The sequence below is a fragment of the Saccostrea echinata genome, unplaced genomic scaffold (assembly GCF_033153115.1).
Source record: "Saccostrea echinata isolate AGI-Se365-2 ecotype Australia unplaced genomic scaffold, CSIRO_AGI_Sech_v1 ptg000012l, whole genome shotgun sequence".
Taxonomy (NCBI): Eukaryota; Metazoa; Mollusca; class Bivalvia; order Ostreida; family Ostreidae; genus Saccostrea; species Saccostrea echinata.
The window spans coordinates 17583119-17605099 of record NW_026889761.1 but is presented as its reverse complement, the minus strand read 5'-3'; the positions used below and the strand labels follow the sequence as shown (position 1 = coordinate 17605099).

The window sequence follows — 21981 nt, the reverse complement described above, 5'->3', positions numbered from 1 at the left end:
TAAAACATGATTATTTGCAAAGTGTTATATACATAAATTGTATTTAGAATATATGTGAAATGATGAAAACTATTCCCTGAATTGACTGTAAAATTTCTGTAATTTGTTGATAGACATAGTGTTTTGAACATCAAATAGTATCAAGCATTTTTTTTCAACTTATTTTTTAGTAAAGGTAGTTAAAAAGCATTGGTAATTATGAAGCAGTTTTGTTGCACTCCTGACTGCAGTAAAGTTTAAAATTAAAACCATAGAACACAAAAATTCACAAAGTGTTGGCAACATCAAGTGGTAATGAAATTGTGCAATACTTATAGTCCAATACTTCATAATTAAAACAGATGAAAGTATTTAAAATTCACATTTTATCTGGAATTATACCTATTGTATGCCAAAAAACTAGCTTAAATGTATATTTAGAAGATACAATATATTTTAAAGCATATTTTCCTTTACAAGACAAACACAGTAACCCACCAGAAAAATTCTACTCATCATTTTTTCTTTATTTTTATTCTTATTGGATGATTTATAATTCTAACATATTTGTTGCACTCCTGACCAAAAGCATTAAAAAAATGTGTTGCACTCCTGACCATAGAAATATGGATCTGAAGCACAGACAGATCCTGTAATTGATAAATCTATTTGGTAAAAATGTTCTTTGTGTCTTTATTTTCCAAAATAAAAATCAGAAAATCCTATAATGATTATAGTTTTTTCATGCTTGGGAGCAAAACATCAAATGTTGCACTCCTGACATTTTTGGGTATGCACATATACTTGACTCTCATTAATGCTGCTTGTGATTTATATAACATTTTTAAGTTTTAAAATGTATATCAGTTATTATTTTACACTTCCAAAATTCTTTTTTGTCTTAATTTTCTATCAGAATTTTACAATTGATGTTTTTTTGGCAACACTACATTTTTTCTGTTGCACTCCTGACATGGTATAACATTTTTTTAAACATCAGCCATGACCACAACTTGATTAAACAAAAGTTATGACAGTCCACATTTAAAGCTCAATACTTTGAATATTATCAGGAAAGTCTTTATTTTCAACATGAAGCATTATATTTTATTTCACAGATCTCCAAAAAATATTGAAATTTCAAAATGTCACAAAAAGGTGTTGCACTCCTGACAATTTTAGCATCATTTTTGGGCATAACTTTTTTGTTAATTGCGATATCAAAAATACTGAATTCTTCATCACGAAACTTACAGATGTAATTTAATACAACAAAATATGTCTTCGCTGAGAGTTTTAACACCAAATATTACGTTTTTCAATTACTATTAACGATTGTCATTTTCCCGGTGACTAAAACAGTAAAATGGGTAGTAAGCCCGGTTTAATCATTTTGGTGATTTAAAGCCAATTACACTAAAAAAAGGGATTTCTTTGTGTTTTATCGATGTTTATCAACTTTAAGAACTTAAATATTACAACAATTGCAAAACTTAATGTCGATAATTAAACACTGTTAAAATAATCGCCGATTTTTGACACCCGGGAGATTCCAAAACCGGACGCGTTTGCCCGGGACAAACTGGAATATTCCGAAAAATTGCCATCAGATAACCGGGTGCAGAGAATAATGTAGAATTTATTAAAAAAAAAAGTACCCCCCCCCCCCCCCAAAATAGATAATCAACAAATGGAGAAAATGAATGAAATATACACAAAAATCCCGACAATTTTTTTTTTTTTTTAATACTAATGGAGTTATGTATCTTATTGATTTGACAAGAGAAAGACTGTAGGTTACACCTAGATTTGTATTCAGGTAATCATTTCCCTGAAATTACATGTATATGTCGGCAGAGCTAGCTTGGAACATGTTAAATTAAGATCATGAAAATAATACCAGTAAATTTAAATAAAATCTACGCAGCTGGCTTGGTTCAGGTTATTTACTACTCTCATCATTATCTCGGAAATTTAAGGTTCGTCCCGGGTAAACGTGTCCGGTTTTGGTCGGTCCCGGGTATTCAAAAATGCATTTATTTTCTACAGTCGGAATATATTTATGAAATGGTTATAATTTTTTGGCAGTTTAAGTTCATTTCGATTTTTGCAATACAAAAAACTGCAATTATTTCAATGATATTAAGTATAAAACACCAAAATATGTAAACCGGGTTTACTACCCATTTTACAGCTATTTTAGGAGTGTTGGTAAAATGGGTAGGCAAACCCGGGCCGGGGCAAATTAAAAACCGGGTCTATTCGAGATTTTTTAATTTTCTACCGTTATACTTTATCAATCCAGCTGAAATTTTCAGATTATGTTTGTTATAGGTTTATTTGTATTCGATAAGAAAATTGCCTTGAAATACTCAGTATTTTAGATTTCCTTGGCGATTGTTGATTTCCAAGTTGGTAAAATGGGTAGGCAGTTTCCAAAGTCAGCATTTTAAGTTTTCTGACATATTTGACGAAAAGTCAGTAAAGTTATGAATCATTCTGATATCTAAGATTATATATTAACTATAAATTAGTATTTTTTCATTGGTTATGTTATTGCTGCGTAAAATTACACGTTTTAAGAAAAACCGGGTCATTAAAACCGAATCCGATCACCCGGGACAAACCTGAAAAATCCGGAATAATTGTACAGCTAGGTTACATTACGAGAGATTGTCACCTGGAAAAAAAAAATTAATCCCAATTATTTGTTGGCAGCTTTTATTTCATTTCTATTGATATAAAAAATCATTTAAGGAAAGATCAAATAATTATATGAATATTAATGCAGAGTACTATGCCAGGCTTTAATCACACATAAGCTGGCTTGATCAATTTAGACTAAGTGGCTTACCTTGTTAAGTTAATTATCTTTGAAAGAGGAAGGAAATAGCTGTGATGTAAAAATAATAAAAAGATCAAAGTGACATCTTTAGACAATTATATTTTAATGAGTTGAGTTTAGTAAATTCAAAACCCATTTGATTAAAAATATTTTTAATTTTTTTTAAATTCATTTACTAGTGCCTCAAATGTAAACCAAACAAGACAAAAATGAAAATAGTGCATTAAATATTTTAGTTCAAATTCCAACATTTTAGTAATTTCACATATTAAATAATAAAAAAAAGCTCTTGTGAGGATACAGGTCTCCATGTGGTTAGAGCTGGGCAATGTCAGTAAGGTGATAGCTAACATCCTCCGATACGAACAATTCGCTATCATTTTTTCGGAATTTTCGGGTTTGCCCCGGGTGATCGGATCCGGTTTTAATGACCCAGTTTTTCTGAAAATGCGTAAATTTTGCATAGTTTTAGCAGTTTGCGATGTAAAACTCATTAGTTATAGTTAATATGCCGTGTTAATCATGGGGAAAACCCACAAGAATATCAACGTATTGACCCATAAGTTAAAAAGAATGTCAGACACCTCGGCCCAACGACACCTCGGCCCATTGACATCTCGGCCCAATGACACCTCGGCTCAGACAGGTTGGCCCAAGATTTAAGACAGGTCGGCCCATCTATAAGACACCTCGGCCCAATCAGAATTTCATTACAAAATATATTATATTTCCAATTTGAGACTTAAATAAAATATTAATAGAAAAAATAAATCGAATATGCGATGAATTTTTTTTAGATTATAAAAAACCTTGAACCATGAGCATTTTGACTATAATCAAGGAATGAGAAGACATATAATTAAGGTGCTAATTGATAAACAAACAAAATGCCGCGGCGCATCCTTTGGAGTCTCAAGTGCGTGTAATACTGGTGACAATGAGGGGTTAATTACGAGCAGGCTTAATTGTGAGACAGTACATTCACATCCATTGAATATTTACTATTTTATTTCCTAAGAAAACACGAAAGTTATCATTTTATCGAACTTTTTTAAATGCCCCTTTTACATCATAAAAATCATAAAGGCTGCATCTGTTCATTCTCGCAGTTAAATGAATCAATTTCTTTTCATGGATTATTGACCTATCTCAATTGTTTCTAATCGTCAGAGAAACAATGCAAAATGATACTACGACATGCAGCTATTCTTATAATAGAAATATATAAAATCGTAAGAAAGAATTGCTATTATTATGTTAAAATTTAGTATTACTTAGCATATATATATTGCACATTTTCCACAAGAGAGAGATGCAAGTTAAGGACTTATATGATTTTAGTTAGGCCTATAAATAGAAATGAAACTATTATCTATCATAGACCCCCCCCTTTCCCAGTTTGATTAAAAAAAATTTAATGAAGAAAATCGTTTAATCGTCAGAAAGAATAATTATATATATAATAATATCAATTCAGACACCGGATTGTTCTTTCTATCACAAAATTTTGCTTGGGCCGAGAAGTCTTTTATATGGGCCGACGTGTCAATTATCTTGGGCCGACCTGTCAGGGCCGAGGTGTCAAACGTGACGGGCCGAGGTGTCGTTGGGCCGAGATGTCTGTCTACCGTTAAAAATACCGTAAAACGTCGTCTTGATTTTGCCTACCCATTTTACCAACTAGGAAATAAACAATCGCCTAGAAAATCCAAAATCCTGTGTATTTCAAGGTGATATTTATAACAAATACTCAAAAACCTTTAAGAAACACAATCTAAAAATTTCAAATCGATTGGTAGAGTATTAGCGAAGAAAATTAAAAAATCTCGAATAGCCCCGGTTTTTAATTTGCCCCGGCCCGGGTTTGCCTACCCATTTTACCAACACTCCTGTTTTAGTCACCAGGAAAATGACAACCGTCAATAATCATTGAAAAAAGTAATACTTGGAGTTGAAACTCTCAGCAAAGGCATATTGTGTTGTATTTAATTAAATCTGTAAGTTTCATGACAAATAATTGAGTATTTTTTCAGTTTTTAGCAAAAACCCGGTTTTCAGTTTCAAAATTCCCGGCCCGGCCCGAGTTTTACTACCCATTTTTAGTCACACTCGGTACATTGCGCGGAAAAGAATTCATCAATGAGAATGTATCACTTTTGACTAAATGTTGACTCTAGGATACTTAATTAATTTCCTAAGTAAATAAGAATTAAAGTTTAAACAAACAAACGAACAAGAAAAGTTTGTCAATATATTCATACGCGAATGCCTAAACCACTCGAAATTTTCATTCACTTGCATTAGACTGGCTTGCCTGTCTGATATGTGCGATATACAGACTCTTTCGAACGATAGAGACAGGCAATACCAGTCTATCACTTGCATCAGATATTTTAGCATTTATTGCTGAACATGCTGAAAAACCCAGAAATGACAAATCGTTAAATATAATTTTATAGATTCTAGAAATATCACACACCACACAGGATGTTTGCGAAAATACCTTTATGTCACTGAATACAACAAAATTAACTCTTCTGTTTTGGTAGATCTACCAAAAATTTCTAAAAAAAAAAAAAATGGAGATATAAATTCATCAATAGAAAGCTGGAAATTTTTTTCATCAGTTTCACTTTGTGATGTAATTCTATCTTTTGTTAATTGTCAACATTCCAAATATGACATAACAACATGTTTGAAAGAAGATGGGTGAACAAGGCGTGCAGAATGCCTATAGCTTCAGATATTAATAAAATCATATTCAATTTGTGAATTAAGTATTTAAAATAAAGTTCTCATTATTGAAATTTATGAAATTATGATTAACAAAACTTTTCTGAGAAAAAAGATCTCGGAAAAAAATATTCTTTTATTAAAAAAATAAAATGCTATTCGTGGGATTCGAACCCCTATCAATAAAAATCCGGAGTATCATATTGTTTCGAGACCAACACGTTAACCACTACGCCACGCAGCTCCTGACGAATAGTGGCATTTAAATCATATTTGTGATATGACCCTTGACTTAATGGACTTCAAGTATTTCTCGGAAAGATGCGAATGCTTTGTCATAAAAGTGTACTTTTAAGGTATAGTGGGTCTTTGCTCCATGTTTTTGTAAACCAAAAAATGTGTATTTTTATGCACACTTTTAGGATCAACTTTCAAAAAAATGGAGCGAAGACCCACTCATATCGAAAAATTTTGTTAAAGTGTGAGAAAATGATCCTTTTTGTCCTCTTTAGTGTGTGTATGCTATTTCGTAGGCAAATAATTTCAGTCTTTGTGAGATTTTTGTAAATTGTAGAGATTTAGCATAAAATATACTTTAATGTTAGATGAAATATCAAAGAAAATTTTTATATAATTGAGATTTTATTTTTCACTTCATGTTTGTCGCACTATAGGCACTTCGCCCGCCTTGTTCACCCATCTTCTTTAGGGGTACATGTATAATTGGAATATAATAGGGTTGACAGCATTTTAATTCAAAACTTACCATTCAATTTCACGAAATATGTTATGTAGGTATATCTCATTCTGCTCACTTTGGCAAATTAGACCATTTGATTCGGGGGGGGGGGGGATATGTTAAGCAGGTATACCTCATTCTGCTCACTTTGGCAAATTAGACATTTGATTCGGCGGGGGGAGGGGGGGGTCGAATCAGATTTTTTTTCATGCCTTCACAGGACAGAATATTTATTTCCAAGATGGCCACGATCAGATTATTTTTTCACTGGAAAAATTTGACATCCCCACCCGAAAGGGGGGGTGGGGGCAAAACTCTATTTCGGGGTGAGAGAAAGGGGTGGGGGTTGGTATAAGGTCCAGTCAAGATTATTTTCTTGCTAGTGAAGTGCACATAATTTTATTTTCGAAATATTTAAGGACAGAAGATTCATTTCCAAAATCTGCAAGCCACACACACACCCATTCTATGGTCATCTTCTTTGATGTTACCATCTCTTTCTCATGACTCACAATACATATTATCAAATTATTCACACTACGTGTTAAAGATTTCATATTATCCTTTAAAGAATTCATATTGTATGCATTTATTTTTAGATGCTTTTTACACTCCATAGCAAACTCCCATGCTAAAGTCCAACGAGAATCAAGTCTCTAATGAACTGTGGCTCTACTGGTGTGTACTTAAAATAAAGATTATCTTTTTACAATCTATTCGTGTATCAAGTCTTATTGAAATTGGACCAAAACTGTACGAGGAGTAATGTTTTGAGAGAATGTTAAAGTAATTTCTATTTTTAGTAATCCTGACAAAACCGTTTAACAAGCGTCTTGGTATAGTGTACTTGTGTGCCAAGTCTTGTTGCAATCGGAACAAAACTGTTGGAGGAAATGAATTTCATATAAATTACTATTTTCAGTAACTGACAACACAAAATCAAAAAAAGAAAAAAAAAATATGAAAACGATTCATACAATTATGTATCTTACTGCAGTGTACTCGTGTACCAAGTCTTTAGTTATTTAAATTGGGTCAAAACTTCATGAAAAATAGCATTTTGAAAAAAAAAATGTTTACGGACAGATAGCGAGCAACGGATGGATGGGGACACCTTTACATATGCATAAGCTCTTCTCTTTGACCATTAGAGCTTCATTGTAAAAATGAAGGAAAATAAATGAAGTTTATAATTTTTGGGGGATGACTACATATACTACAATTTTATGCCATATTAGGGCCATCAATGGACCGTATGGTTCTGCTTTTCATATGGTATAAATGGTATGTCATGGAGGAAACCAGGTAGGGAAAAGAAGAGACAGGAGTGGACTTAAGCATGACAGGTCTTTGTTCCATCAGTCAAACCTTTTTCTCTGCCTACTGCTCTATTGCACAAAGAACTAATTCCTTTCCATAACTTTCAGCAAGGATCAGTTCCCTCTCTTTGTGTCCTCTGTGGAACTACTGGGCATGTTGAGATTACAATACATCTGTCAGTCATTCAATTCAATCTCTCCAACCCACAATTTTCTTTCACCCCACTCCAAAAAATGCCTTTTTCTTTGATGGGAGAAAAGGGGGAAGGGCCACAAAATTTCATAACTCACCTTAATCAAAAGGTAGTTTCACTATGTAATATGTATGTTCAATGTCTTACTTGTTCCTGAAGCCTGTGTGGCTGAGCTTTATCAATTGACACATAAAAGTTAAGGATTATTAACAGTATGTTACAATGCATCAAAATGAAATTTTTAGAAAGCAAACTGCTATAAAAACTTTGCCAGAATAAAGGCAATTTGATAACCACTATTGATGCACTGCAACTGGGAATTAACTCACGTCATGTCAATTTTAACTACACATGAATGAAATAAGACCCAGATTTAAAACAAGATGATTAATTCTACCTGTTATTATGCAGATAGGTTATTATATAAAAACAAAGATGACATAATCTATATCTGCACGAATTCACACATCTATAATTAAGTACCAAAGGAAAAATTGGCAAAATTATACATCTGCCGAATTAAAACCCTATACAGTGTACATGTACGTATATTTATATAAGATATTTTTCAAACAAGACGATACAGAAATCCAAGAAAAAACAAACTTGTTTGATATTTAGACATGATTTACTGTACATATGCACACTTTACACAAGGATGAACATCAAAGGCTACTAAGTTTCCAAATGAATTAGTAATGTGACACAAAGAGTTCAATTAAATTATATCTAGAGTCACTGAGATAAAAATATTCAGTCTCAATATCCCAAGGCATTAATGAAATAAAACAGAATGTGATGAGTTTGGACAATTGATTTCCATGGTCTCACGATTTCTTCTGCTGGCTGTCTATGAAGTGGCCGCTGGCTGTCTATGAAGTGGCCGCTGGCTGTCTATGAAGTGGCCGATTCTAGTTCAGCTGCAGGTGTGTCTGGCTCTTCATCATTATAAATATTCTCTGCCTGCAAAACAAAATGATGGAAAAAAATTGTCACTGCTTCTGTTGGGTCATATACATGTACCTGCTTTTCATCTCATGTCAGTGAAGTTTAACAAAATAACTGTGTGACATCTACGTTCCATTATAAAATTATCTAAGGACAAAGTCAATTTTGATTCATTGAACATTATTAAAATCTGCTTAAACATCAGTTATTTGGGATTAACAAATATGTCATGTGGTTTGTTTGCAATAAATACAGTAAACACGATCTCTACCTACCATCTGCCAAACTTGCATTATGTTGTCCTCAGACACCGAACAAATTACCCAAGGTTCATTGGGATTCCAGGAGAAGTCCGAAATTTTAGCTGTGTGCCCTCCATGAATAAACTGAAATAGATTATACTTTTTTATAGCACAACTAATTATCCAAAAATACATTTACAGACTGAACGTACCTAGAAAAAAAAACATCTTCATACTTTTTTTTTTTAAAACTATATGTAACATCTTGGTATTATTGCTATAGTAAAATTAAAGAGAATCACTGTGATATCAAAGTAACTGTATTGATATAACCCTTTGAAAATTTTGTATATGTATCGCAAGAAAACTTTGTGCCAAGTTTAGTTGAAAAAGGGTCCAGTAGTTTTTGAGAAGATGAAAATGAGAAGATTTGCATACATACAAATCCTTGCCAAATTTTCATCAGAAAAGCTCAGAGAGCTAAAAAGAATGCGTCTTCAATTTTTCAGATACCATATGGCCTGAAAATCTTGAGATTAATGTTTTTGCCTAAGAGTGAAGTACCCTGCTACATGTATTTGCTTACAGAATATTATTTCTAGCAACTTTATTGTGTATCAAAAGTTTTAGGAGTTTTATTCCTTACCAGAAGTTCTGGGGGTCCATCTTCAGCATCTTCTGCGGACTGCTCCTCTCCAATTTTACTGTTCAGATGCAAAGTTAAATCACATTAACCATTATCCTATCACGACACAGAGTCGTGACTGCTTATCAGTACAGCCACTGCCAATCGCGACCTCAGGTCGTTTTTTTTGGGGGGGGGGGGGGGGGGGGGGTGTTCCTAATATGATACTACATTCCTTGTTATTTTTAGCTCTTTCGCAGGATTGATGAATAAGAGAAACATAAATACAAACCAATAAGTTTAATCTTAGTTTGACAAAAATACTGAACCAATCAGTGATTTTTGTATGTGGAAACGGGGCAATGAGTAAAGTATCAAAATGGAAAAGAGCTGCTTAAATGGTCGACAGAAATCAGCATGACCTGAGTTAAATGAAGTCTTAGACAGGATTTTAGATGATAATTCAAGTTCAGGATGTATTCAGGATAAGAATATTCACATTTACTTTTGATAACTTTATAATATTATGAATAAACTTTTGTGCAATAATTATTACAGAAATGTGTATAAAGTATGTGTATTTTAATGAACAAAGAGATTCTTTGTATAAAGTTATATCAAAACAAAGTGCAATTTTAGCTCTTTTAATTTTTTAACAGGATTTTCGTAGGTACCGTAATTTGGGGGTATAGGTCGATGGGGTATATAGGTCGAAAGGCTCATTTTCAGCCTTAATTTCTAAAAAATCCTTAGATAGGACAAATCCGGAAGATAGGACGAGGCTTTGTTTATCGATTTTCTAGAGATTCTTACGTATATACTACGTATCAGAACATGTAAACCTCTTTAACTTAACCCGTGATATTAACGTATTGAGAAAATAAACTGGTATTTTTATAAGTACAGCATTTCAATAGTGTTTTATACAAACATAGTTAAAATTTCCTTGAACGTATTTTCTCCAACTTGCCTGTTCAATGCCGTCGTAGTTTGACTCTGTCCTTAAACACATAAATATGGTAGTATACAACAGCTATTATTAGGGAAATACCCGAAATCAAACAATAATCATTTCCATTTTAGAACATCTTGGACACATTCTTTTATTCCCACGTTATTTACCGGGGTACAATATTAACTTCGATGACCACCATTTTTATATTTCTTGTCCAGGGATTTGCTAAAACACGCAAATGACTATTACCAGTACATGTAACAGTGAGCAATTGAAATTAGTTATATTAACATGCTATAATTTTGCTTGAGATATTGCTGAAAAAATAAATTTAATTGAGAGTACATTCGCAATTTAACAGTCATTATGAATTTCACAGTTTTGTTTGTTCAATGATGTATGGCACTAATACCCCTGTAACGGCACGTGGATCTGTTAATCATGCCCCGCAGGTGTTTTAACCAACACAGGTGTTAACACCTTTGTGTACACAGTGTATATCCCTTTATCTTTCAGACAATTAAAATTCTATTAGAAGCCAATCTTTGTATAATTCAGTGTACCCCTTGGGATATAAAACAAAATAGTTATGACTAGCAGTATATTTGGTAAATAATTTTAGGAATTTACTGGCAACAATTTATTTCACGTATTTTACATTTAAATAAATATCACAAGACAATGAAAAAATATTTAGGTATACTATTTCAATTAATTGTTACAAATAAATGGAAGAAAAAGATTACAACTGCGATTGTGAAAACGCTTCTGTATTTTAAACTTTGATACGGTTGCGGTTTTATTTTTAGTAAGCGATTGCGACTTCCAACTTCACAAGATGGACACAGCATGTTGTAAATATACGTTGAGACATTATTTACTAGATGATATAATGTTTTTTTGTACATCGACGGATACATGTATTTAATGGAACTTATTTTGTAAGAAATCAATGGAAGATATTTAATTCTTTATTGTTTAGTACTTTTTTCTCGGTAAAATAATTTAAAAAGTTACGAAAATGGCACAGATTTGTTTTGAAATTGACGTAAATTTCACTAATTTGGGGGCATTTTTCATAAACTTAGCCTTAGAAAGGTCGATTCGTTAAATTGGGCGACCCCAACGGTTCTGAGAAAAAAAGTATCGACCTATACCCCAAAACTTACGGTAAATACAAAAACATAGATGTTACAGACAGAAAAGGAAACACTATATGCATCGACTGGTTTGTTTACGGCAGCAGCTGTGCTGATAAACCAAAACAATCATGGCAGAATAAAGGTTAATACTGTATGAGCCTGAACCACATTTAAAATCAGGTGTGTAAAGAAAAAAATTCAAACAAGTTCATAATCCCTCTTTCTTAAGGGGATGAAGGACACATGGTCACATGACTCTGTTTAACTACGTCATAGTCTCCGTTTATATAAGTGCAAAACGTGTAAAGCATCAGTTCTTGTATAAATTTTTGACAATTTTTTAACTTTAATTACCATCTTATATAAAAAAAATTTAAAAAGTTTTAACATTCTTGTAAACATTAGCAAATTATGAAAAAGATTGATCCACTCCTCTGTTTCCCCAAACTGCAGCGGTGACGTCATACACGATCTGTTAGTACAGCAAGATCATACTCAGTGAACACAGGGTCAGTATTATTATGTAAAAACAGGTCATAATCAGTATATGATGAAGTATTTTGAGAAGCAGGGAACAAAAATTATTTTTGCATGGCTGATGACGGAAATCTTATGTAGGTTTATCTTATTTCGCTTATTTAGCTTAAGTGTGACGTCATAGTTGGTTTTACCCGTACTCGAGAAATGTAACATGACACGTTTCTGTCATGCTTTTGTCCTCTTTAACGATGTCCTGTGAAATAATGAGGTCAGCTTCATCATTAGAAATTTTTACAGTTAATCAATAATTTGAAGGATTTGCATTTCAACGTAAATCAAAAAATATTGAAACACGGAGAATTAAAACTCCACTTAGATACTGTAGGGCATAGTATTTGTCAATCAATATCTCCAAAATAAGGTAAGAAACCTAATGATATAACTGCTTAAAGATATGTGGGACATACGTAATTAGAAATTTACAAAATATGAAAAACAATGAATGACAAGTATTTTTTCTGCTCAAGGTCCTTCTCCTCCTTAAACATAAGACAGTTGCAATAAATGGCAAAATCCCATCCTCTATACATGTATTAGCTACAAACAATAAGAAAAACATACCGTAAATCGGGAAATTTTTACGTCGATTTATTTTTGCGAATCTGGGTCAAAAGTCTGTTGATTAATTTTTACGTTTAAAATTTTTGCGAATCATCATTTGAACTAATATATAAAAAGCTCTTAAAATTTTCTTAAACGTTTGTAAGTTATGCATGTACATACAGGTAAACTTCGGTATCTCGACATCGGATATGTCGACAACCTGGGATATGTCGACTTCCTTCCGCGGTCCCGGCAGTATTTACTATATAAATGATTTGCAAAAACTCTGATATGTCGACCTCGGTAATGTCGACAACCCGGGTTATCTCGACATATATTCACAGTCCCAAGAGCAAAATTTACCTGGCATATGTCCACATTGGCTATTTTCTGCTCTACTGAACTTAACTGTTTGTCAGATAGGGTCACTCGTCACGCACGGACGACTCCAGGTATCTCGACGTAGTCAAAGTTTCACACCTTTCACACCCATGTTTTGACTGCACGCTGCTTAATTAATTTTATAGACTGTGTTTTTAGGTGAATCCCAAGCCCCTTCGGCGTCTTTGAGAAGTTAATTGAGCTTGGGTAATATCATTGCTAAATCTACACGATTCTGCGTAAATGTACAGAGTGTTATTTATATCGAAACGTAATATAACTTTTAAAATTTGAAAAAGATAACTAAATTACCATGAATAACAAACACATTGAAAAATTCAAACTAAGGAATTAAAAAAATGTTTTAATGATATTTTGTAGTTAAAATGTATTCAACAGGAAACAATCCAATTAACGACACGATTGACCGAATCAGCCGTAATTCGTGCAACATCACTACGTTAGTTTAGATACACAAATCTCTTTAAGAAAATTAATTTTAATGTACATTCTTCCTGAATGAAATAAGAAAATAATAATCCGCATTTAATTAATTTTTTTTTCCATATATCGGATGTCGACTTTATACGGTTCGAAGTTTATAGAGCGCATTTCGTTTCCTGTTCTGACGAAAAGGCAAGTTACACGCGAATTCAGCTCAATGCTGTAACTTTGTGCTGAAACTTTGTGAATTTAGAAAGATTTCGATAAAGAACACGTTTTATAAACAAGATTTTTAAAATAATTTCCTAGATTTTTAATAAAAATAGAGGGAATTCTGAAATATGTTGAGCTACAGTCTATATTAAAGTCATGTAGGCCTACATATAATAAACTTGTCTGTTTTGCTATGCAATGGAATCTTGGATGTCAAGTCTCAACTCTGATATCTCGACACCTCGGATATCTCGACATTTTCCGATGGTCCCGTCGATGTCGAGATAACGAAGTTTACCAGTACAATAAATTACGAATAAAACATACACTATTAAACTACGCCAACTTTCAATAATCAGATAAAAATACTAGAAAAAATAAATCATCCAAGGTGTTGAAAGTTTTCATAACAATTTCATAAATCACACATGTACATAAAATATATAACGATGTAATCTTTAAGTTATCTTTAGATAAAAACATTTTTTGTTGTTGATTTATTTTTAAGAAAAATATTTTTGCGAATGCAATGCATGCTCAAATTTGCTAAAAATTTATCTACAGCAAAAATTCCCAGATTTACAGTATTCCCTATCCTAAAATGAGCTGGAGATAGCAAATAAATTGGTATTAAATCAATTCCCTTAACCCTTGAGTATTTGCATACCTTAGATCCCAGACATGGAGTCGTCTATCTGTTCCACTGGAGGCTAGGATTGTCTCATTGTGAGGAGACCACTGTACCTAATTCATATAACAATACAAAGTTAACTATAAACATCTACTACTCAACAGTTACAGTTGTAAGAGAGGCTCTGAAAATACTTAATAATTTTAAGAAATAATCACATTATGTTTCTGCAATTTTGATATTTTTCTTTAAAGACAGCACCTACCTGGAAAATTTCATCTTTGTGTGATTCAAATGAATGTAGTTTGAGTTTTAGATTCCTGAGATCCCACAATGCAACAGTCTGCAATAAATGTTAACATAAAAATAAAGAATGCCCATTTCATAGAAAAAAATATTAATGACCAACTCTATTAATTTCGCTTCAAAATTGATCTAGGCAGCAGTATTATGACAGCACTGTTCACTGTGTCATGTTTAACCCTGAAGAAGAGTTAATGATGATAAAGTTACACAGAAAACTCCAGTAGAATGAAGGTGAAACAGTCACATGTATATAAGCATTACGAATATCAACTATTCCTGCCAAATTTGCTTCTTATTTCTTTTCGAAACACAGAAAAACTTATAAAAATGCTGTTTGCTGTTTGACTCTCTGAAAAATGATCAGGTAAGCCCTGACAGGGCAATGCCTCTAGATCTACATCTGATCTTACCTTATCAGCTGACCCTGTTGCCAGGATAAATTCACTGTAGGGGTTGAAGGACAGACAGTTCACCTCTGCTGTGTGGGCATCTACAATGTGACTGGCTTTGGTTGTGTTGTTTGACCTTGTGTCCCAGCTATAGAGAAAAAAAAAATCCACAACCCACATATCTGTCAGAGCAATTGGTCAAGTTAAAAATATTAACACTCTGTGAATTATTCTAGATAAACCCTTACAGTAATCCTTTACTTACATCATCAGCTTTTGGTCATCAGCTACCGATCCAAACAAGCTTTCATGAAGTAAATGCCAGGCAACATCCTGCAAAACGTCGAAAAATGTTTTTTTGACACTACAGAGATGATCATAGCCATGGCATTTTTTTTTCAAATTAATAACACAAACTTAAGTATGTTTGTGCTTTTTACCTCAATGTTTTTCATAGAGTCATATTTTAAAGGTTAAAAGTCACTTGGCAATAAGACTAGATGTTGATATATACAAATTATCTTGTTGAAGTCTTTCTTTGTAAATGTTGATCTAAATATGATAAGTCCTTTATTGTGAACATTACATTGGATTAGTCATGACCTTGACTTAAAGATATCTTCAAGGTAACACAGTGATGGTGTGTGTGTGCATGTGTTGGGGGAGGGGTGAGGTTTAGATAAAACTGATTACCTCTACCACTGACGTGTGACCTGTGAAGATGGTATGGGCTTCTATAACTCTGTGTTCTTTTGGGTTTGTATTAATATCCCATAAACAAATTGTCTACAAAAAACAAGAAGATTCCATTAGTTTTTTTTTTATATATACCAAAACTTCAGTATACGACTACATCTATTTGATGCAAAAATAAGTTTCAACTACTTACATGATCATCTGAAGCACTGAGAAGGTGTCCATTAAGGTTAGGATTCCAAGATAAACCATATCTGCAAATACACAGTAAATACATACTTTGACTCACATATGTTTTACTGATCTTTCCTCTTTCTGTCTCCATGTTGCTGTCATCTCTCTTTCTCTCCCCCTCTCTCTCTCTCCTGTTTCCTACAAGGAGAAAAGCTTACCCTTCTTTTTGATGTCCTTTGAGTCGTAATTCAGGATTGCATTCCCCACTGGGATCTAAAAACAAATTTTTTTTATTAAGAGTTAATTCCTCAAACATTTATCTATCAATATACCAATATTATACCAATATTCAGGTACTGTGCAATAGCTTATTTATGTGGGGCTTTAACTTTTATTGTTTTCAAGATCTAAGGAGACCCAAAATATCCTGTCCTCCATGAAATGTAAAAATTTCAAACTTATGTTCAGGGTGTGTACAAAAATGTAAAATTGCTTTATTTGTAAATTCTTGGATAGCAAAATATTTTCTGAAATGGTCTAGACAAAGAAACAATGTAATATGATCATATTATAACTATGAAAGAGAGCTAAAAGACATGCAAACAGTTTCCATGGAAACTTACCAGGTTTAGAGGGATGTTTTGTGTAGTCAAACACCAGGACGTCACTAGATGGTGTTTTGGTTGCTATAATACAGGGGTTCTGAGGCATGTACCTGGCTCTGTTTACTTCACCCTCATGGTTTATTTTTATCTCAATCTCGATTTTACCACTGACAGATCCAAATCCTCCAAATTCTGAAATTAAAATGATTTATGAGGTTTAAAGATGCCAATTCACAGCAGCTCATTCATATTAAAATGTTAATTACTGGATGAAGTTGAGTATCTTTACTTCCCTTTTTAAGACTTTGTTGTTTTTTTTTGTGTACATGTATATATATATATATATATATATATATATATATATATATATATATATATATATATATATATATATATGTGTATATGAACTTTATGGAATCCACACATAATATAAACTTGAATCTTTCCTCTTAAGACTAGAACTACATACTAAAACAGAACACCTTCAAATCTTAAGGCCACAGAAAATGTCTGTTTAGAGTATCATCCTCCTCTCTCAGAAGTGGGAGGGAAAGGTGAAAATTATAATGTGTTATATAAACATCTCTCTGGCCATGATGTTTGTAAATGTAAATTTCTCAATAGAAAAAGAGTGGAATAAGTCCTCATTTATAGCTATAGTTGAACTTTATCTTGAACACCGATATATTGAATATCAGGGATATGTCAAACCACTTTTTCCGTAAGTATTTTAACCTTGTTATCTTTAAACCTTGGATAGCTCCGTTTTCTCCAATTTAAGATAGAGGTTTTACTGTACTTGTATAAAATCATATTATTAGAATATAGGTTTTAAAATATAGGTTTTTGCATCATTAATCTTTTTCAACTTTGAACATTTCCAGATTTTAGTGAGAGTTTGCCTTCACAAAGACAAGATGAAAATGGGAAAATCTGGAATTTTTGTCTGAGAAAAAAGCATATGGACCCATATAATTCAGATGTAAATCAATATCATATGAGAATCTAAACAAAATTTTTTTGTGGCCTAATAAATTAACTGAAATGAACAAACTGCAACTGGGTTAGAGAGAATACTTTAATATTCTTAAAAAATTTCAATATTAACAATAACAATTCTGGCATTGCCAACAGGAATGACATTATTTGTAATGAGCAATATCTGAACTGAAATAATTGGACAATATAAGTTTTACGTCAGAGATGATCAATTAAGGACTCCCAATCCTCCTACATTTTTTTCCAACAAACACTGCAGATGTACTTTTTTCTGCGTGGGATTAATTTACGCTATGTACACTGCCACAATTTTTTCATGGAACTTTGTCACAGCCTACTTAAAATGCATTTCTGACATACAATAATGACAAACCAAGAAATCTGTGTAATACCCAAACTGAAGAGAAATTGTGATTTAGTGGAATAATGATCCTTTGGAAAAAAAAAAGTATGTTTACAAGTACTTCAATTCAGTCATTACATTTATCAACAAAAATTTAAAATGGCTTGCCCAATCTTTTCTGTTGTTGTTCACATTGTTAAATATTGAGTCCATAATGCAGCCCACATCTCCTTTTAACACTTTACATGGGATCTACCAAGGTGTGCAATTACAAAAACTGGCTACTTTCAAAACCCTTGCTACGGACCTGCTGTTGTTGGTAATTGCACACCCTTGGATCTAGTAACTTACCCAAATAGTACATGTATCTGACCTGCCACTTCTAATTGCATCATTTTTTTTTTTTTGGCCCAAGACAGTGAAAGTGATTTACATTATCTTTTTGACCAGATGTGTTTTGCTGATAACTGGACTGTTTGGAGGTTCAGTTAAAAAATCATCTCGGACCACTCTTACCTCCGTGTTCACTATCATAAGCAGATGTGTCAAATGTGGAATTATCTTTAGGGAGCTGAATGCTGGCTATCAGCAAATTGTTCATTTCATCTGTCCTAAAGTCATTACATAGTGCAATATGAACAACAGGAAGACATAAATTTAACCTTTGACCTCCAGGACATGCTGGATGGTCATATGATCAACTAATTCAGCCTGCAAGACCTCAATGTTACATTTGTGTTACAGTTAATAAATTTCTCTTTTTAAACCCTCTCCACATGTCAACTTTGTTCAGTTGCTGCTTTTCAACTTATCTAGCAATTTCATTAGTGTCTTTTTTGACAAAAAAAATTGTGACAAAATTTACATGATTTGAAATATTAAAACCAATAATTACACTCAATGCAATTTATTTTTGTGGAGTCCTAGAACTAAACTTGTTTTTGAGCTACTTGAGGTTGTTTAATACATTTATGAATACAAAATACTTTAAAACTTTCTATAGCCAGGTCCATCTGTCCTTAAGCAGGACACTATATTGAGAAGTCTTTCTTTTGGAAACATCTCTCATTTAGAGAAAATTTTGTTTTTTCCTTCAACTCTATCACTGGAATTTTTATAACCACAACTCCCAAAATCAAACAGGCCGGTATTTATCAGGCCTTGCTGTTTAGGCAGACAGAATGTAATATCGAAGTCTTGGTATTCTGAATCAGCTGATACTGTGTGACAGCCTACCTCCTTTCTCGCTGTCATAATGCGAGGCATCAAATTGTGCGTTATCATTGGGTAGTTGTACACTGGCTATCAGCAGATGGTTCTGCTCCTCAGACCTGAAAGGTTAAAGGCCAAGGTATCCCCCTAAATTACCCTCCCAAACTGAGCCAAAATATTTAGAGCTTTGCATACTTGTGTTGATCAGAATTCTTTTTTTTTTTAAACAAATAAATCAACAAGCTTAAAATTCTTTAGAAATTTGTTAAGTTGACAAATGAAATCATTAACAAAATACACAAATTCTGGACTATATCTTATGATTTCTTATAATGTGAATTAAATTTTCTTTTTGTTTTAATTAGCATTTAGAAGCTTTAAAAAAAAGGTTTAAAGAATGGTTTCTTTACTACTCAACTCAATGACTTTGAATGAAATTTGAATACCTTGTCCTTTAAATGGAAAAACAAGAATTTGTTACACATAATTACTGACAACTATAAATGCATAATAAATATATACCTGCTCACAATTGTTTTAAGTACACACGTAATTAATGGAATCCCTTGCCAAGAACTGCATTACTTCTCCTACATAGGAATGAGACTTTGCTTCATTTGATATGGATTAAAATTAAATGCATAAATTACCTATATCATTTGAAACTGAAGTAGTCTCAAACCAAAAAAAAAAAAATCTTAAAAGAGAAGTGGAAAACTGAGTCTTCCTATTATATAGAAATCACTGTAAAATCAAAAGTCATTTGCAAGAGAAAGTTGAAGCCAAAATAATCTGTGTAATGCTTAATACACGTGATGTACAACCAAACAAATACATACAAATCATAATACCAGCATTTAAATCTCACTTGTACTATATTAACACAAATTTTGTTTTTTCAGTCGGCTCTGACATAATATAAAAGACCTTTGATCCATATCACTGATCAGAACAACATCCTGCGATATTCCAACACAATATGCATACACTAAGTTATTGAATACTTACGTATGTGTTCCAAGAATCAGTCTGTGAAGTGAGTAGTCTTTGCCTTCAGGTCTGTAAAACAAAATCACAGTTATGAATCACTTAATGCAAAAAAGCATATTTTAGAAACATAGTCTAGTGCATATGTCTCATTCCGTGCAAAAGAAGAGTCCTCAACCAAACTAATATATAGAATCTTTGCCTTTCTGAACAAATCTGTAGAAATGATTATACTTATTAAATAAAAATCGTATCAATTTCAATGTATGTAACGCATATTTTTGTAGGTTTTCAGTCTAGCAGATCTTCAAAATTTTACCAGTACGTCTTCTTAAGAACTGGCTTACTAATTGAAAGTAAACCTGACTACCTACCTGGTAACATCTGGGAGCCACTGTGCAGTCAGACTGGGCCACTCCAGAGCGTGGGTCATGACCAGGTCATACAGAAACGGGGTGTTCTTCTTCCATATCTTGTACTCCTCATTGATGACTCTCTCTTCAACAGCATCATCAAATCCTTCTATATGACAAATACAGAAACATTAAATGGCAGATACAGAGACTAGTTTTTCTAAAAATACAAAATGTGTGGTTTACAATACAATTACAATGTTTTACAATACAGAAATTGGGGATCTGATATGTTTTTAAACACCCAAGCCCATCAAATTACATGTACATTCAAAACCTTGGTGCCAATACCTTAGATAATGAATGACAGTTTACAGAAAAAGAATGAAATGACAACTTGTTAATAAATTCAGAACACGTCTTATTGTAAGGATTTCCCTGCTGCACAACGAATATTCCACACTGACAACTATATATTCCGTTTATAATTATTCAGTAGGGAGTAATAATTTGTTCCAATACTCTTCTTCCCGAATTTTCTCAATACTTTGCCTACATCATTCTCCATTTCTCAGCATACAAGTGCAATTTATTAAAACTTTTTCATGACAATTTTATTATACTGTTTAATAAATGCCTCCGATTGTAACTTTTTCTTAGTGAAAAATCCATTGTTTAAAAAAAAAAAAAAACGTTCTCCTATTCTAGCCGGCTTCAAATCTAAGCTGAACTGGGCAAACCTGATTTCAACCATAAATGATATAAAGCTTCTGCTACAACTTATTTAAAACAAGCACTATAAGAAATAAGAATATAAAAATAACAAATACTGTTATAATTTACCGTCTTTATCTGTCATTGTTGAAATTTTGTTTCTTTTTGTTCCCCCAAATTACATGCGCACAACTCGCGCCAATTTATTTACTGCGAACCTTAAAATTTTAGAATTCCGATCCCGATTAAAAAAGGATCTTAGCATGAAGGGAAAGGAAAATGTATGAAGATTTAAATGTTTATTGCTGAATATGATGGAAATAACACGTAAATTAAATATTATCAGCATGTTACGTCAGAAAATTTCAGAAAAGATTTATGATTAATTGAGAAAAATAGAATAAAAACAACAAGTAAAAACAGATGAAAACGAGTTATTTAGGCGCATTCAGTTTTTTAAAATTCTTTTCATCACTCCTTTTCTGTCGAACTTGAATTAAAGCGGTTTGGTTTAATCCATGAATAAAAACGATAAACAGCTAAGACTAATTTATAAATGATATTTTTTTTAACTTCTTTTCAACAATTATAATCCATTAATAAGAATACGAGACAGTTTCTTGTTTCTGTTTTTGTTTGTTTTTGAACATTTCAAATGTCATACATACTACAGTGTATTTATAAATATGGCAGCCAAAACTATGTCATTTTATAAGTATTAAAAAATACA

General features: G+C 32.6%; 1 protein-coding gene across 2 annotated transcripts in view; it reads right to left on the bottom strand.

The window, feature by feature from the left end:
* Window positions 1–8415: 8415 nt before the first annotated feature.
* LOC133185440 (histone-binding protein RBBP4) overlaps window positions 8416–21981 on the bottom strand; it is a 241291-nt gene continuing 227725 nt past the window's right edge. The window contains exons 2-16 of one of the 2 annotated variants that reach the window (XM_061320640.1): window positions 21381–21404; window positions 20559–20706; window positions 20206–20256; window positions 18502–18596; window positions 16662–16835; window positions 16257–16311; window positions 16058–16118; window positions 15862–15954; window positions 15434–15501; window positions 15190–15316; window positions 14739–14816; window positions 14510–14586; window positions 9646–9703; window positions 9033–9143; window positions 8416–8772 (exon numbers count right to left, since the gene is read on the bottom strand). In XM_061320640.1, the coding sequence (XP_061176624.1) occupies window positions 8704–8772; window positions 9033–9143; window positions 9646–9703; window positions 14510–14586; window positions 14739–14816; window positions 15190–15316; window positions 15434–15501; window positions 15862–15954; window positions 16058–16118; window positions 16257–16311; window positions 16662–16835; window positions 18502–18596; window positions 20206–20256; window positions 20559–20706; window positions 21381–21396 (1281 nt within the window). In that variant the 5' untranslated portion in view covers window positions 21397–21404 and the 3' untranslated portion in view covers window positions 8416–8703. Of the gene's footprint in view, window positions 8773–9032; window positions 9144–9645; window positions 9704–14509; window positions 14587–14738; window positions 14817–15189; window positions 15317–15433; window positions 15502–15861; window positions 15955–16057; window positions 16119–16256; window positions 16312–16661; window positions 16836–18501; window positions 18597–20205; window positions 20257–20558; window positions 20707–21380; window positions 21469–21981 lie in introns of those variants that run through there. The other variant, XM_061320639.1, reaches the window with a different exon arrangement.